At 42.0% G+C, this 19,345-nt stretch overlaps 1 protein-coding gene across 1 annotated transcript in view; it reads left to right on the top strand.

Annotated features, from left to right (window-relative positions):
• The window catches only part of NCAN (neurocan), a 1,349,040-nt gene that overhangs the window by 617,875 nt on the left and 711,820 nt on the right, over positions 1 to 19,345 (top strand). Inside the window, exon 4 of the mRNA XM_069649118.1 lies at positions 13,816 to 13,990. Coding sequence (XP_069505219.1) covers positions 13,816 to 13,990 — 175 coding nt within the window. The remainder of the gene's footprint in view (positions 1 to 13,815; positions 13,991 to 19,345) is intronic.

The raw sequence follows: 19,345 nt of genomic DNA, 5'->3' as shown, positions 1-19,345 counted from the left end.
AAACCGTTGTGGAACGATTTCGTTTTAAAATAAAAGTGTAGGAAGAAGTTGAAACTTGCACTTTCAGTGCACTGCACTGGACCTTCCCTTAAACGCAGGGACATGTGTTTTGGGGTTTGTATAGTGCATGGGAGGAGGCGTCGCGATGGGGTTTGTGGGGAGCGGTGCAGACCAGTAGGGAACATAGTTCCACTACTTCTTTTCGTACACTTCGACCACTGGTAATATGCATATAACATAGGAGTCATTAGTCCTTGCCAGCCAACCTCATTCACATGTGGATCTCATGTTTGCTCTCCTTAACCTGGAAACCCAGCATGCTTTCTCGGTGGACTTTCGTGGCTTGCATGTGGGCTTGATGGCAAGCTCAGGTTATCAGCGAAGCCTCTGCACGCTCCCATGGGATGGAACGTGCATAAGGTATCTGTCATTCATGTCTGTACAAGAAAAATGATATCAATGGTGGGTCTCTCAGCCTTCTCCCAATTAGAGGACCTCTGCCCATACAAGTGCCCCTTCAGTATTACCATCTGACCATAGGATTAGTGACTGCCCTGGTAACAACTATGGGGTCCCTCTGGCACCAACTTGCACTAAGTCCCCTTCGTCATAGGGTGACATCCAAGGTGAACAGGGATAGACACTAGTGCACACGTTGTTGTAGATCCTAGTGCCCCTGCCCCAGTTAGCCCCATGAGAATGTCTCTGCTCGGTGCCATCACTGGAAACACTTGTATCTGCTAAACTGTTTCCCTATAGAGGTATGGATCTGGTTCAATGAGGAGGTGCAAATGTCCAGCTCCTTCCCTGAGTGTCACCAGGAGCCTTGCACCCATGAACAACTTGAGAGCTGCCTGCCTGGGCTTCCTCCATGGAACGGACCTGTTCTCGCACCAGGTAAGTGAATGCTTTCCTTACCTGTCGCGGGGGAACCTCCAAGGAGCTGATCCGAACATTCAACTGCTCATCGACTTGCAGTTTTATGATTCGGTTGTGCTGTATCCTCGGGGACAGTGGGCTCTATGCACCACCCTGTGTGTCTGAAGGCACTATTCATTGACTTCAGAAGCTGACCAGTGACCTGTGTCGCCTGATCCTCTCTACCGTCATGCCCCTGGCCCTGCCACCCCCCTCTTTGGCTTTACGTCCTGCATAGGAGGGAGACACCCAGCAACGTTATTGCAAATGTTGATTCTGTCACTTTAAAAGAAGAAACAACTCAAGACGCCTGAGTTGGGAGATCAGAAACAGATCAGTGTTCTGACGGTTACCAACAGCCAGTCCACGGTGTATGCCTTCTATTCCCTGTATCACTTAATCTATGTCCATGAAAGGTTCCTTTAAAAAGAGCCATCACTGCTTTCAATGTAACCACACTAGAACTGTACCAAGCTGCTTTTGAATTTAACCGCACTAGAACCGCACTGACTTGATCCACACTGCTTCTCAATTTAGCCACACAGAACTGTACTGATTTGGCCTTTGCTGCTTTGACTTTAACTACCCTAGAACTGTACCCCACGGCTTTTGATTTTAGGCACACTAGACTTTTACACATTTAGTAATGGTGATTTTGAATCTAGACACACTAGAATTATACTAATTTGGTTTCCCACTGCTTTTGAACTTGGCCACATTAGAATTTTACTGATTTAGTTAACTACACCTTTTGAATTTAGCCACACTACTAACATTGTAATGATTTGGTTAATGCTGATTTTGAATTTAGTCTCACTAGAATCCTACTGAGTTAGTAAACAATGCTTTTAAATTTAGGTACACTCCAACTACACTGATTTGGTGTCCGTCCTTTTGAATTTAACCACGCTAGAATTGTACTGAATTAGTTAACGTGACTTTTGAAGTTAACCACACTAGAACAGTTCTGATTAGGCTTCAACTAGATTTAACTCTAACCACACTAAAATTGTGCTAACTTGCTTTCCTGCTGCTTTTAGAATTTTACTAATTTTACTGCATTAGTTAACGCTGCCTTTTGAATTAGCCACACTAAAAGTGTAATAATTTGATTAATGCTGCTTTTTAATTTAGCCACACTAGAATCCTACTGAGTTAGCTAACGCTGCTTTTGAATTTAGGTAAACTAGAAGCACAGTGATTTGGTGTCCGCTCGTTTTGAATTTCACCACATTTGAATTGTACTGAATTAGTTAATGTGAGTTTTGAATTTAGCCGCACTAGAACTGTTCTGATTTGGAAAACACTGTTTTTTTTAATTTAGCCACACTAGAATTGTAATGATTTAGCTGTCTGGATTTAGTTTAAAGGCGCTCCTCCACTAACCATACACCAGGATCAAAGTAAACTTAGGGCAATACAAAACGAAGAACTGACAATAAAACTACACAACACCCAGACATCACTCAAAACCAATTAACCACCCCTTCTCTTTTCACACCCTCACACCTCTCACATCCTAAACACTCTCAGCAGAGGTCTAGTGAAACAACCAGTGGTGCACTGACCATTGAAAAGATCGAGCTTTAGCCCCCCACCCCCACGAAATTGTGGGCTATGCAGACTTGACTTGGCCGACCTATCCAGCGGTGGCAGGACAGAACAGGACCATACGTTAAAAGGTGCCTGCAACTTCACAGCCAACAAAGACCCAGCAATTACTTATGTAAAGCATTTCATTGTTAGCTCCTGCATTCATACGCATACATTTTTAGGCAATTGAAATCATAATGGAGTGTTAGTTCTTGCATGTCATGGGCATGATTGGAAGGGTAGGGTGAAGAGGAGACAGCTCATTCTCAAAGCAGGTCTTAGGTGTGGTTATAGACGTGAAGGAGAGAGATAGCTGCTTGTAACATTGAAGCTGCACAAGCATAGTCTCATTAGAATGTGTAAAGAAGTTAGATGCCCCACTCAAGTAACTTTGCCCCATATCAACAGTCTCTAAAGTTAGCCCCGCTCCCAACATGTGAAGGCTTAGCTCTACCCCAAAATTGTAGTCTAGGAGCGCCCATGAAAACAACCCACCAAAAACTTGCAAATCACACACCCCTCTCTAATCATACTACAAACCCAATACCTGCAGACAATAAACAACTCAGACACTGGATGCCACCCTTGCGGACACAACAAGCCCAGTGTACATAACAAAGCACACCTAGAAAGCTCACACGCACAGACGCCAGTTTCTCCTGGTTCTGTGCACATCAACAGATGAGTACAAACTCTAGCCTTTCCCTATTTCCCTCACTAACTAACCCTATCCACCTTTCTTAAAGAGCCACATTAGCCCCAGGAGACCATGCAAATTGCAGCGGTGCACAGTAGAAATCAACATAACATAACACCACATAACGTACATAACTGGAGTAAGCTGGACTGCTACCACCCTGTTCGGCCACAGCTTACTTCTTGTTAACATTGAAGATTCTACGATTAGTATTGGTCACCTTACATGCTGCCCAGCCCACTCCTTATCTTTTAGCAATGAATATTTAGGTATTAATCAAAATAGCTACAACGGTTTTCTTACAAATGTTACTTAAATTATTATTATATCAGTGCCGGTTTTATTATGATTAACAAAAGGCCACAGAGTGCGGAATCTCTCTTGAAACAGACCCAAAAAAAATAACCATTTTAATTTCCAAAATGGGAACTTGTCTTCCATAATAGTGGTATTGAAAGACATATCGTTTTGGGGCCCTATTATTTGGATTCCATATTGACTATTCATTTGCTTGTTTTTTGTTATGCAGGCCCTGTTACTGTTTGAAGACAGTATGCAGCCGTTATTGACTTTCTCTATAGGGTGCCCAAAGCGCCTTTTCTCTGAAACACATTCCAACTTCCGTCGGCTTCACAAGATGTTCTTCTGCTGTAGCAGAGTTCGAGGAATTTAAACCCCTCTCTATGGGAGAACTGCTGAAAAAGAAATGAATTATACATAGTGCAAATGCCTTTGGAGTCCATGCCACTTGCAAAATATGATTAAGGCTGCTTGGCTAAAATAGAAAAAAAAAGAGATTTGCAGAATCAACATTACTCCAAGTTTTGCCTTTGAGTCTCACAAAGCTTGCATTTATTCTGCATACCAAATCATCTTTTTAATGTATGCAAAGGCAGTTCAGCTGTGTAGAAGCGTATTCCAATCTAAACTTACACACAATTAATTGGTCAATTTGTGCTTTTTGCTGTATATGTCTGTCAAGTGGCACAGCGAGTAGAGCGCTCGCTTTGACATCAGTGCAGAGCCTGCTAATACAGGTTCGAATCCCGGCAGGGCCAAACTCAGCCTTTCATTCTTCCGAGCTCGATAAATTGTCACCACACACCATGGGTAATAATAAGCAGCGCTCAGATATCTGAGGGTTTGTAGGCTATATAAATGCCAAATTATTATTATTATATAAACATGACTTTACTCACGTGCAAAATGTACTCTTAATATGCACTGTGAAATATACAATATACGGATAAACGTTGATAGATTGTACTGATATCAGTAAAATCAATCACCATCCACAAATATGTGCATTATACGCTAAATCATCATAACCACATAGTTTTCATGACTTATTCTATCTATATCTGTACCCTAGCAATACAGAGAGGAACTGACCATATTGCTGTCTATAGGTTCCCCTTAATGGTCATAATTCAATATATTATATGCATGCTTACTTGTATGTATGTATGGGAGTTTTAATGTGCGAAGAAACGCAGCGCTGTACCAATGGTCTGCACCCAGTGGTAACAAGTAGGGTGCAGGAGTAGCAGAGGAGAAGAGGAGAAGGGGAGGAGGGGGACTCCAGACGGTAGAACAGGGTTGTGGGGAGCGATCAGTGATTGGCAAGATGGTCTTTGAAGAGTGGGGTCTTCATGTCCTTTCTGAAGGGAAGGGTAGGATGGAGTGGTCAGTCTTTTAGACCTTGTAAGTAGCTGCATCACAGGTGTACTAAATAGACTCTGCCAATGCAAGGGCTATGCACTAGTAACAAGGAATTGTGCCATGAGGAGTTGCACATGAGCCAGTTCAAAATGGTCGACCAGCCGTGAGCCCCGGCAACTGAGCACACTGTATCTTGTGTTTCTGACAGAGCAAATCTTCAGTAAGGACGCCAACCACTGGATCTATGTCCTGGAATTGCTCCAGACCATGATAAACTGTACTTCAGGACTTTTGGGGCTGTAGACTGACTCTTATATAAGGCGGATTACATCAGTGCTAATTAACTCCGACATCAAAGTTGGGGTGACAGGCAGTCTCTGTGGTGCAGCTCTGATGTTGGCACTGACAACCCAATATAATTATAATCTTACTTATGGCTTCACACCCCTCATGTAGTCTCCCGAAGATTATCTAACAGACTATATTTCTATGGGGCAGGAGACATGACTTACTCCTATGTGCCCTTACTTGCACACAAAATGATGACTTCATATTGAATTGGATCTGATTTTTATGAATGAAGCTACAGTGACTCACCACAGTGCTGTGTCAAGCTTATGTAATGGATTTCACTGATTAATAAGTCAGTTTTGATTTCATGGCAGTTTCTTCTGGTGGGTTTTAATTCCACTCAGAGGGGGACTGCAATTCACTTGTACCATAGTATAGCAGCTTTCTTACTTTCCTTGTTTTCACGTGTTCAAAAAGCATATTGATGACTTCTGACCTATTGTCAACCTCTCTATTGTTAACTCTGTTAAGGCGGTATGATATAGCAGCTAGTCTACAGATTTCTATTCTTGGATAACAAGGTCAATTTACCACTGTCTTATTTGATTAATTATATGTCCTTCAGACAGGCCCGGGATTTGTGGAAGGAAGTCTTTTTTGTTTTTGGTCTATACCAGCTTTCTGCACTACACAGTGGATTGGACCTTTTGTTGGTAATAATCAACCTCCAAGGCAACTTGGGTGTTTTGAGAGCATACCTCCCTGAGTTCCCACATCATTTTGCTTCCCAGATTCTCTGTTAGTTCATTGCTTTTACATAAATGGTTGTAGCCCTTAAAACTTGCAAGCGCAACTATTCATTGGAGTTTTTCCATATATAGAAATTAACTATGACCGCCCCACAGTCAAGACACAACCATGCAAGTGACCTTGGTGAAACACTTAAGAGAAGCCAACTCTCCTTATCCTGCAATAGATATAGATATAGGTACAGTTTGTATGACAAATAAAAATGCTAATCTTGCTCAAATCAATGGTACTCTTGGCAGGTTTGATGGTAGGTATAATGACCTGGAGCAGAGAGTTGGTGACCTTGAATATTCTATCTCAAACTGTGTACATTAGAAAAGAAGGTGGCTGCCTTCAAATCTCATTGTGAGGATATAGAGAACATATTCCAGAATAAAAACTTTAGAGTTTACAGCCTACAAGAGGGGTCTGATGAAGGGAACTTAGTTTAACTATTCCTTACATGTTTTGTTAAGCTACTGACATTTCCTCCTGGCATGCAAATAGCTCATAGACTTAAACCACCTAGACAAGGCTTGCATATCACATTCTAACCTAAAATCATAATTCTTCTGACTAATTCCTTGTTTTGAACATTGCTAGAAAAAGTATTCATCTGACATAAATCGATCATAGCATTTGTATTGTACAAGATGTTTCCAAAGAAACCATTGACAAGAGAAAGGCATTTCCTACCATACAAGATGTCCCTAAATATCTGGCTGTCATATATATTCTTTACCACCCATGTATTTTCAAGGCGGTGTTGAATAAGATTCCTCAACCACCCTGACTTTTTTCACAAATCTTTGGATTATAGACAGGAAGATATATGACTGTATGTTCACCTACCTTACCTGTACTCGTATGATATGCCCATTTCACCTCACATTATGTTGAAGATTATTCCTTAATGTTGTTCTGTTGTTGCATATAGTGTTCCTTAGTATTATGGTAAGAAGGTAATTTTTGGTCCTTTAAATGGAATTGCAGTAATATGTTTTCACTTATTACAATTTCCGTGTGTGTTACTGCATTATTTGTTCTTGTTCTTCTCATCTTATTATTCTTCTAGCTTTTCTGATGAATCTTTTACTGGTGTGTGTGGCTGGGTGTCTCATCTACTAGATTTCTAGCTCTGCTATGCACTTCTTATGATTTATTATTTTGCAGCATCTGAATATGTCACTAGATCATCCTCTCCTTGCTAATTGTTTTTTTTCTTTTTAATTGTTTTGTCTGCGTCTGTTATTTTTTAAGTGTTTTATGTTCTTTCATTTTGTTATTGGCCTAGCTCATTAGTTAATTTTGTGGGATTTTCAGAGTATTGATGAAGTTCATTATTTGAGATTTGGATTTATGTTTGGTTATATGCAGTTACAATCTTTATAAATATATATGTTTATGTTTAATATAGTTTCGGTTAAAAGGCAAACAAATATTTTCCCATCTCTAGGCTCTAATCGCCAACATTTTTAATTTAAAAATGTACTTATCAGAAGCTGAATCTCTGAAGCGTAAGAGAGATTTGTTTGGGAAGTTTTCTTCTCCTCGGTTGACAGCAGAAAGGGGGGTTGCTGTTATTGTATGTAAGAGTCTCAATATAGTAGTCAAATACCAGCTAAATGACACCAGTGACCAATGGAATGTACTTGATTTATCATGAGTTGCTCATGAAAGTATACTACTTAATTACTATGATTCCGATCATAAGGATTGTAATTGTTCTCAAAATCATCCAGAAGGTCCATGGGGTAAATATATTTCTAAACTGGTTATGGCTGGAGACTTTAATATGCATGTGTTCTCATTTTTTATATAGTCAAGTCACAGACTGCCATCCCATAATAACTCCTTTCTAAAATGTATTTGCAGTTCAGTTACCATTGGTGCCTGGAGATTATTTCACCCTGTTGACATTGAATATACCTTCTGGTCTCCCTGGATTATATCTTTACTAGTTATTAATTTACACACACCTTTGCTGAGGTTGAAATCAACATGATACTCATTTCAGATCATGTGTCAGTTGTTGCTTCTTTGAATGAGAAACACAGGAGCGCTACAAGATAAAGGTTGAATCCTCTACTGATAAAAGATCACAAGTGTAATGAGTATAGTATCAGATAATTAAATTCATATTTCCTAATTTATGATACTAAGTACATCAAGGATTCAGTCACCGGGGATACCTATAATGGTGCTTTGTGTGGTCATATAATTGGCCATGTGTCCTCACTTAAGAAATTGCTGGGAGGCAGATGAATGTATGGACATCATCCATAGCTTCTGCCCCTTCCCTGACCCAATACTGCACAAGAGAGAAACATTACTTACTGAGGCAACCATACCACCTTTATTCCAAGCAGGTACAGGAAGACATAGAGAAACCATTTAGGCTGAAGATGGCGGAAGCAGAAACTAATGTTGTAACAGTAACAAGTGCATGCATTAGACACAAAACACACATGCACTCAACATGAAGAAATGCAGACATTAGGTCAAATCTGCTGTTATACATGAAGAATATTAACATAGCATCCACCTGACATGAAGAACACTAACAGAAGCAATGTACAAGTTATATGCAACATGAATAACACACAAGTATAGCTCACTAACATAGAAACAAGTGTAATTGGGCAGCCATCTCCTTTAAAATGAAGGCCATAGCATGCTTTTAATTAAACGAAAGGCCTTAAGAGTTTGAGAGGACTTAATATGTTGAATTCACATAATAGTGATCTGCACAGAGCTTAGAGAGTAGCTAGCAATGCAAGCCAAGGTTACCATGAATAAGGGAGGATAGGAACAGCAGAGTGAAAGTACGAGATAACAATTCCCAAGAAACAAGCAATATATTCTCATATTAATCGAGAGCACAACCAGCCTTTGTTAGCCAGGTGCAAGTGTCGGAATCGAAATAATGTTATACCTCCTATCGCATTGTTTGAATGTGTGTTGGCCTACGCCAAGTTGTCTAAAAACATTGTGTAAATAGATTCCGCGGCAAGGTCTTGACCTTAATGTATTGTGTAAATCGCCATCTTGTATGTAGCCGCCATTTTAGGTTCTCTTGTAGTGTGGAAGTCACCCTGAACATCAAAATGGAAGCCGAATGACATTTCGAGTGGGATTCTGGCCGTTGTGACCTCCGCACACATGAATAAGTAATATGCCTGCTGGCCACTTGTTGGGGTCGCGAACTGAGACCTTGTCCTATCCCTGACCTATGTGTAAATGAACAACTGTATCATTGAAACTGATCGAAATGCATACATTATGGGATCGACCTGGCAACGAACTCTAGGCCTGGTTCTAGGAATGGTTAACCCGCGAGGGGGTTGGCCAGAGCTGGACAAAAAGTATAAAAACCTGAGTATCCCAATGTACGGTCTCTCACACTAACACGGCGAACTACCGTTGATAGTTCGATCTGTTACTCTGAGGGCCGAATAGCTATCCGTTTGTCAATTGACTTTTTGGTAATTGTTGTAGCTTTTGAATAAAGCACTTTGTATGTTCTTTGTAACCTGTGTTGGTGTGTTTCCTTTGGGCTTCCCGGCCTCATATCAATTTCTCTGTTTCCACACAAGAACACAGTAGGCCAAATAGCTTCATGAAAATAACTTAAGGGTGTCCCCAGTGGCAAAACTAAACACAGCACACATGGTAATATTAGTTAAAACATTAATGAATAGGAGGTATTTCAATGTCATGCACAGTCTCATCAGACGTGACCCTTAATTGGAAGACAGTGTCTGTTCATTAGAAGTGAACATAGATACGACATCTGCCATACTCCCTACACATACACACAGTCACGAGACACCGCACAAGGCCAAGAACAAAGAGATCACCCTGGCTCATGGCCTAGGAACAAGGGATGGTAACTCTCTCTCCCCCTAGTATCCATTTTGCTCATGTCCTGATGACCTGTAAAATGCCCAAGGTTGGTCAGCAAGAAGCCAACTAATTAGAAACCCCAATGGTATGCCACCCATGAAACAGCTTGTCAACCAATCAATTGGTGTAGGGATGTTGAATTTATACATTTATCTAAATAGAGGTGGTCTAAGGTGTAGCCATCACATAGCTGTAACACAATGGAATGTTCAACACTTATAGAGTCTATATCTATTCACCATCACTAACCAAAATCCACTCCCCATAGGTTTTTATAACTAAGATTATGTTAAGAGCCTCATGATTTCAATCCTTACACACTGCTCCTTCATTATTTGGATTATAATAAAGCTGGATTATGCCTTGCACTTTGTCTACTTCGTTTTTGGATTGACTGCGAGTCCTCTTGGTAATTTGGGACTTTCCTGGGCCGTCGTCTTAACAAAATTGTCCAAAATAAAGTGTCCCTCAAAACGAGTTTGCATTTAAAACAACCTTAGCGTGCTTATCTTAATGACTCTCCCAATTATAATTTGGGTAAATTGATCAAAGTTAAAATTGAATATGTTAAGGGCTGTACACTGAGAGCTCCAGGATCATTAGTTATGATTAATGCAAAGTTCTATGGGGAAATAAGCCTGGTGCACTCCTAGGCATATCCTTGAAGTATAAAAGGGAAGAGATAAATGCAGATGCTTTTCATTCTGAAAGGAAATAAAATGGCCAATGACAAAGTTACAGGTGCTCTTTTGCAAATATGTCATGAAACTGTATAAACCCAAAGTCTCCCAATCTACGATTTAAATGAGAACTGCTTTAATGGACTCATGAGCTCTCTGTTTCAAGCCACTTTTTGATTTGTTAGAAACCCAGTTGTGTTGGAAGTAGGCCTTAATGACATATATGTTCTTCATTAGGGAAGGGCACCAGATCTGTATGGACTTTTTTAGCTTCAATTTTCAACCATTATCGCCCCATGTTTTTTAATGTTATTGATTACTTTCTGACAGGTTGGCCCGGCATCCTTTCCTTGAAACTATGCTCACATTTATCACTAAGCCTGATGGAGATTCCTTATCCTCTCAGCATTGCAGATCAATGTAATGAATAACCTCTGAATGCAAGATGTATGCTAATGTGTTGGTCTACAGACTAAACACCATACACACTTAGCTTGTTAAAGGAAATAAAATGGATTTCATTCAGGGAAGGTTTTCCTCTTCCGATACCAGGTTGTTGTGTGTCAGGCTTTTCCTGGTCCAGGTGCTGTGCATCTATTGTTTTGGACACCGAGAAAGTGTTTGACCATGTGGATTGGATTTTATTGAGGACCTCTTTGAAGTGGTACTGTTTCGTTTTCAAGATTATGTAAATGATTGGCATCTTGTATAGTGAATCAAGGGATTGCCTTTTTGTTCATGGCATTTGAGTCTTGTATTTACCATGCCAGAGAGGTACTTGTCAGTGCTGTCCTACTTCCTCCCTACTTTTAGTTTCATCCTTGGAGTGCTTCTTCGAAAGTATAAGAACTAATGCATAGGACATAGGTGTGGGTTGTAATGGTGTTAAGATATTGGTTTATGCAGATTATAGCTGATCACATTTATAAAATCATATTTTACTGGTTAAGGTCCTAAATGTCAGCATAATGGCATTAAATAACTGGTCATTAAATGTACTAATAATTTGCCCTTCTCCAATTCAGATTATTGTGAATTTATGAGTAAATACCGGGTTTCCACTTGATTTCTCTTGGTGAGGGCATTAGGATACAATTACAATGATGGTACTCCAGTCATTGTGTAGCCTTTATTGATGTTGCCTGTCAGGTGGCTACTTTCTTCTTTCAACTATATTAACAAACTGTTATTTTTTTATTTTTATGATGTAAGCGTTTAACCGAATCTCCAGACACAGGTTGAAACTTTGGAGGATAGTGGGAGATGGTCAATTCCCTAATTTTACTAGCGATGTTATGGTCTTCAGGATTAAGCTGGGATTAAATGGTCTCTTGATAACTCAACTGATGACATTTCGGCTTACATTTGGGGGTACATTTGGAGTTAGTATCAATAGCCTGCATTCCAGGCTATTTCTTCAATAAGATAAATGGCTGTGTTCCAAGTGCTGATTTTGGAGCCAGTTTTGCCCACGCAGATTGGTGTGAATTATTCTTACGAAGTTGCCAGAAATATGGGTTATCTACTCTTAGGATTTATGTTTTGGTTTAATGCTGAAAGAAAGGTTAGTGGATAACTGGTTTATTGGAATTAATGGGATGAAAATGGTATTTTTACGTTTGATCATATTTACCAGAATGTCCTCATATGTTCAATTAAATTGCAGCAGGGATGTATGCTTGCTGATGTGAACTTGCACAGATACAAATAGCTGAAACTACAATTACAATTCCTCCCACAGGAGACGACTAGTGTGGAAGATATATTTGCCCTACTCCTACGGCTGCCATGTTGAGCTGCATCTTTTAGATGTTTCATTATGACGTTACACCACTTGAGCGTGGCCTGCTACCTGATTTACTTTTCATGTACGTGATGTACCGGTCCTATCCAGCCATGGCTCTGAAACTTCTCAGCACGAAGTTGAGCTTCACTGAAATGGCAGCTTCCATGGTGAATTATTGCAATAACTACTTCTAAATTTTGCTTCTAGTTACCATGTAGCCTACAAAACACCATGGGGGGCACAGGGTCGCAGGAGAGAAGAATGCATGCCCCTTGTGTTTTGCATGATGGGGAGAAAACACTAAGTTAAAAAGTAGGTTGCTGTGCATCTGAAGCTCACCATTTCATTGTAGAGGTTCCATATCCTGTGCCTGATTTACTCTGTGGGAAAAACTATTGGTCACACTTTAAGCCTTCTGATTTCAGCCCCCCTGTGTGTCTGGTTATTTGTTTTTCTAAAAAACTGCCTCATATGACATCTCTTGGAGCGTTGTTAATTTCGGTCCTGCCGAAAGAAGAACACAGCGAGGGTAGCAGAGAGCAAGAGAGTGGAGAACTAACAACAGGGCAGGGGGAAGGTGGGCAATTGTCAACAAAGGATCTACAAGCAACCAGGGGAGGAAACAGTGGGGATCAGATCACCCTGTCTCAGGTAAGGGGAGTGGAGAGTGTGTGAAACTAGGTGTTAGGGAGAGTCATTCCTTGAAGAGCAAGGTCTTGAGCTCCATCCTGAACTGTAGAAGTAAGGGGGCAAGTCATTTGTTGATGGAGGAGGAGGTTCCAGAGACTTGGGACATAGACATAGAAGGTCTGCCTTCTGATTCTTTCTCTTCCTGCACCGGCGGATTTCAAGTTTGCACATTTCCATACATCTAGATGGATGCATGATAGGCCTCCAGAAATGCAGAGTTTCTCAATGAGGTGTGGTGGGGGCTTCAAGGTGACCGTCTGATAGGTGACGCAACTAGACTTGGAGATGATACGTGTTTGCAGCTGGAGCTAGTGCTGTTTCATCAAGATTTAGGGTGATGTGGTCCAATTTGCAGAGTGCTTTGATGAGTTATGCTGCTGTATGCAGGATACATCTCAGGGGATGCCGAAAGGACTGCCAAAAAGGACATGGCCACCATCCATGTCGGAGTGGACCAAGGCTTGGACAGCTGATCTAAAGTTGTTCTCTGGGATGAAGGCCTTGATTTTCCACAGACGAGATCGTTTGTACCAAGCTATTTCTGTGTTCCTTACTATGTGCTATTTGAAGGAGATGTGTCTGCTTTAGAAAGGTGTTGTCTTCTGTTCTTTTCTTGCAATTATTTTTAATATCACCAAGAGGCTGCCAAAATGGCAGAAGTGTGCTTTGCAAGACCAATTTCCATTACATCAAGTTGCATATTTAGGCAGAAACTGCACATTAATGCTGTTCCCATTTTAAATTAAACTTAGACTTTTACAGCCGTTCAGTGCTTTCATCATTCTTCTGTTTTATCTCCCCAGGGCTGGTGTTCCATTACCGAGCCAGCAGCAACCGCTATGCCCTGTCTTTCCAAGAGGCAGAGCAGGCCTGCCTTGAGAACTCTGCGGTCATCGCTACCCCCGAGCAGCTCCAAGCGGCCTTTGAAGATGGCTTTGATAACTGTGATGCCGGCTGGCTCTCTGACCAAACCGTGCGGTGAGCATCAAGAATACATATAGTCATATTGAGAAGGAAAGGAGGGGGTCATGGTGGCACTGCTTGAAAACATTGAATGAAAAGTTAAAATGGCCTTTGCTGGGCTGGCTATCTGGCCGAATCTGCCACCTCTCGACAGGCTGTACACCAATATCAGGCTGTCTCGAAATCACCACATTTCCAGAGTATTTTGAGTATTTCTAGTATTTCTAGAGTGGACACACAACAAGAACACTCAACTCAACGGTATTAACTATGATTGATAGTGCATCCTGGGGTCCACAGGATCCCAATCAAAACTTTTATAACTTGTATCATTGGCACACAACTTAGTTGATGACTCTTGGATTGTGGGAAACCTTTCAAGGACGAAGACCTCAGCTTAGTTTGGAAAGTAGAAAGAGATGAAGAAGAACTAAGTGGAAGGGGGAGGGCATTCCAATGCTTCGGAGCTATAATAGAGAAGGAACAAAAGCGAGACAAGGCTCAAGGTAGTTTAGGAACAGTCAAAAGAAATAGGTTCTGAGATCGCAAGGAGCACCAGAGAACATAGAACAAAAGTAAAAAAAAAGATAGAGGTGGGCCAAGCTGTGAGTAGACTTAAAAACAATCGAGAGAAAATTAAACAAAAGACGCGATTCAAAGGGAAGTAATGACATAAAGGATAAAGAAGATGTGTTTGAGGAACGGGGAGGTAAAGCTTTGCCCTGGTATGTAAAAATGTAGTTAATAAGGAGTGAAAAGTATGCACTTACAAGACAATATGCAAATATTTGTAGGTACAATAAGTTCCTTCAAATTGAGTTATGCAATTGCAATATCTATATGATGAATATTAGGCGTTGCTTTTGTGTAACTCAGTGACACTAATCCCTGATCTTGGAAGGGTGAAGGGATGGGTCATGTGTACAGCATGTGCTTTAACTATTGGTCTGTCTTGTGGCTCGTATACATTAATAATGAAGCTTTAAATATGAATGTCTGACAACAATTCCAGCTTCAGTAGACTGAAATAATATTTTCCTCTACCATCCTCCTTGGGTAGATCTAACGCAAGTTATACAGCCCCCACCCTGCAGGGTTGGAACTCTGGTAAAGTTAAACAGGTCCATTGATTGAAACCTGTGAAATCGTACTCATATAACACAAGGTATTTTCTTCTAAAATGCAGGAATATCTATTTGTTGCTACTTCTTGCCAAGGATTGATCCTTAGTAAATGGGCGACTGTTCCATGTACGGTGGATTAGAGCACAGTATTCCCAGGCCCATTGTATTGTATTTCCCTGCGTTGTACTCCGTTGCATTGTGGAAAAAACAGTCTGGGAGATCCTCTACCGAGAACAATCATCAGCAAATTAGCCTGTTCTATGAGAAGGTGCCCATTCGGGAGGGTCTACAACCACGTTTTGGCTCCCTGTACTTTTCACAGAGGAGAAATATACATTGACATATCTGTGTAGCCCCACCCACTTGGGCAGTCCAGAACCGAAATGCTACGCAATTCACCTCTGAACAAGAGTACCATCAGCAATCCCAGATACGTGTTTCAGCCTAGTCGGGTCTCATCAGTGAGGTGAAGTGTGTCTCTCTAAGAACTGTGAAGAAGGGGTCCACATCTGGATTACCGTGGGTAATTTAGGGTGAAACCACCCCAAGTTCCTAAACATTCAACAAAGGGGTCTGGGAGCCCCTCTACTAAGAATGAACACTGACAAATAACCTGTTCTTTCGGATGGTGCCCACTCAGGACGGTCTACGACCACGTTTTTGCTCACTGTACCTTTCACAGAGGAGAAATTACCATTTGCATATCAGTCTGGTCCCACTGGCTTAGGCATTACAGCACCAAAACGCCAGGCAATTCCCCACTGGACAAGGGTACCAACAGACACGTGTTTCGGCCTAGCAGGGTTGGAACTCTGGTAAGGTTACTCAGAAAACACACACCATTTTCTTCTAAAATGCAGGAATATTTATTTTTGCTACTTCCTGCCGAGGACTGGTCCATAGTAAATGGACGACTGTTCCATGTAAGGTGGATTAGAGCGCAACATTCCTGGGCCCATTGTATTGTATTTCCCTGCATTGTACTCTGTTGCATTGTATCAGGCAGATCAGATAGAGTTTAACAGATACAAACTGCATCAGCATCAGGACTTCCTGTATCAGGACCCATTATGCAACAGCTGACAGGATATAGGAAATGGAATTCAAGGTACCACAACAAGGTCACAAAAGAGAAATGCTCTCGTTGTTTGTCGTGACAGAAATTACCCATTTTTGTGATTCCCCCACAATTTTTGCGCATATTGTACCACATGTTACTGCATAAAATGGCGGGGCAGATCCCCTGCAGCTCGCCAACCACATGCCCCACTTTCTAAATACCTAATGCCAGCCACCCCAATCAAACCTCTGAGCAAACGGGCGTCCAGCAAAGTGGCCTGCAAGGAAACAGGGTAGTTCCGAAATCACAGCAACACACGGTCATTAGAATCACTTGTCTGTCTTGGATACAGCACTATGCCACTATGACATTATGAGTCATGGGTCGTGGGAGGGAGGGGCAAGGACGCCCCAAGCATCTTCATGGTAGAGCACTCGCCAGTGATGAGTCGTTTTGGGCTTTCAAGAGGACAACACGTACCCAGTTCGTTCTCGCGATACAAATCTGCGTGGCGAAGATAAAAATAGAACAAAATGGAACAATTAAAACAAATAATCTCCTCTTGCAGCAATTTTTGAGGTCGATGAAACGCGACCCTATTGATGTGTGCCGCTGTTCAGAGCTTACTCTGCGTGATACTTACTTTGCTCTCCATGGGCCTCTACGCTATATAAACTATTAACCTAACATAGCATTTCTTTCTGGTCAACTCGTCTGGATTGGACACTTGGAGTAGTCGACCAGTCCTGCACCTGATGACACATTTCTTTAGTTTCCATTTTCTTCTGAACTCTAGTTTGGAATTCCCAAAGCTGAAAGGTGGATCTCCCTCACCATCCCCATCTACAACCCCACCACCGGCTCCTGAAGATACATTGATCCAGGACTGAAACCTCTGGATAGAGGATTATGCGGTATGTGCGCTATGCTAGGGATCTGGGGTTTTATGTTTGGCTGCTCGCAGTAGATGCAGTGTTTCCGTTTTCTTCTCCTCGCCGTGGTATTGAGCTTTTGTGGCAGAGGTACGTTTTGGTGGCTGGATGTGTGGTTTTCTTGCTGTGAATGTGGTCTTGGACCAGGAGTGTTCTCGGTGATGGAGCATTCTATCACTGAAGAATGTATCCTTTATCTTGGCATAGTGTATGGTCATATGTGGCATGCTGTGTAGGTAGCAACAGGTGTTCAAATGGGGGCGATTTCAATGGAGCAGATGGGCTAGTTTTCTTTCTAGGAGGTATTGATAGTGGAAGGCGTGATATGGAGACTAGTTGTATGGCAAGAGGAATGCTGTGCAGTGTTTTTATCGACAGAGTTCTGGCAATTTAAGGTTTTGTGACTGGGAGTGTGGACTGGTTGTAATTTTGCATTGGGAGAAGTTGTGGAAAGACTTCTGGTCTTGGTTTGCCATATGTGGAGTTCATGATAATGCTTTGTTTGAGATTGGGTTCCAGGGCATAGTGTGTACTTTGTGGTAAATGGGGCATGGTATGTTGTTTTCTGGCAGTAGGTGTGGTATGAAGCCTTTTTTTTTTTTTACAGTTGTGGCATTCTGTGAACGTTGTGCCAAGTGTGCAGTTTTCTGACAGGTGTGTGTTGTCATACAGTTCACATGTACATCACCCCTCTGCTATAGAAACATAACCAAATCACCCCAATTGTGAAAAACCTTCACTGGTGCCAATTTCAAGTACTTCCACCCATCAATTTTTGGTAGTAGTTTGTCTCCTTGTGTGAGAGAGCGTATGCCCAAACGTAAGTCCCTTGCTCGCTGCGCCATAGGGAACCAAGCTTCACCTCACTAATGAGGCCAAACAAGGCTGAACCATGTCTAGGGCTGCTTGTGATTCTCTACAGAGGGGACCTGGCCTAGCAGTTTGGGATGGGCCACTCTCATTGGCGGCAGTACCTGACTGATTTGCATTTGGCTGGACTCCTTGTGCAATAGCACAGACAGGATAAAAATTGTGATGTGGAAGGTTCTTCGAGACAGTAACAGTGGTTCAGATTTATTCAAAACCTTCCACCCATCACTTTTTTGGTTACAATTTCTAGTCCTACGCCCGCTATAAGTGCCTGCCGCCAGTAACCACACCTCTTAGGAGACTACACATCATGCCCCTGTCCTAAGGCTATGATATCAGATTGACCTACATCGCCGCAAGACCTTACAACCATACATGTCATTCAAGAAGGTATATATTTACATGTCATGACTCTGAGGCTCTAGACATAAGAGCCTGCCTGACTCCTTCAGCAACCACCACTGACACCTTCCTCTTCTCCCATCCCACATGGACAGTAACCGTGAAAGAGACTGCAAGAGAAAGAGAATGGAGACAATTAAGCTCACTGTGTGCCCACCACAATCCCTTTAACACAGCAACAGTGCTTACGTGGTCAGAGGAAAGAATCCTTGGGGGCTGCAAAGCTTTACATAAGTTCTCAAGTCCATCTGCTGCCTTGTTGACACGAATGCATGAGGGGGTAATTTTGGAAGGTTAAAAGATATTGCTTCGGAAGATTTGCAAATGCTGGAGGGTCTGTGACAGTGAGGGTGATCTGTAAACCAAAGGGAGATTTGGGGCAGTCCAAAGGTGGTCCCTTTTAGACTCCCATGTGAGGGATGTATTTTCACCAAAATGCCAGGAGTAGCGGAAGTGCCACCACACAACCCTTGACCTCTGATGCCATCACAAGAAGTGATGTAATAGAGAGTTCCTGTGGGGCGGGGGAGGAACAGGATAGCGCTGAACACACTACAGAGGGATTATGAATGGGGGGGATCAGGCTACCAGACTTTGAACAACTCCAATTTGTTATAAAATGGCTGGGGGATGACACATCCATAGACACCCTGCTCTTCCAGCCAGCACCATACGACACTTCTACCTGACGGAACTTCGATGGGTGGACAAAGCTCTGACCAAACCACTCCCTGCTATAGTTCAACTTGGTGTGACTCTGTGAAGGAGAGCGTGGAAAATGCAAGGGACACAAGACCCCTATGCTAGACAAATCCCCCTCGCGGGACTAGTCGACGTTCACACAGTGCTCCTGACCACCTACTGCTTGCAGTGTGAAGACAAAGGAGTGGGACAGAACGGAGACCTATGGAAAGATTGACAATGGGTGAATTTCCAGATCTTAATGGATGAACAGGGTGTACACAACGGACAATTCCTAGTG

Source organism: Ambystoma mexicanum, chromosome 1p, assembly GCF_040938575.1.
Source record: "Ambystoma mexicanum isolate Mex_15411 chromosome 1p, UKY_AmexF1_1, whole genome shotgun sequence".
In the NCBI taxonomy this organism is placed as follows: Eukaryota; Metazoa; Chordata; class Amphibia; order Caudata; family Ambystomatidae; genus Ambystoma; species Ambystoma mexicanum.
This window is presented reverse-complemented; position numbering and strand designations above follow the sequence as displayed.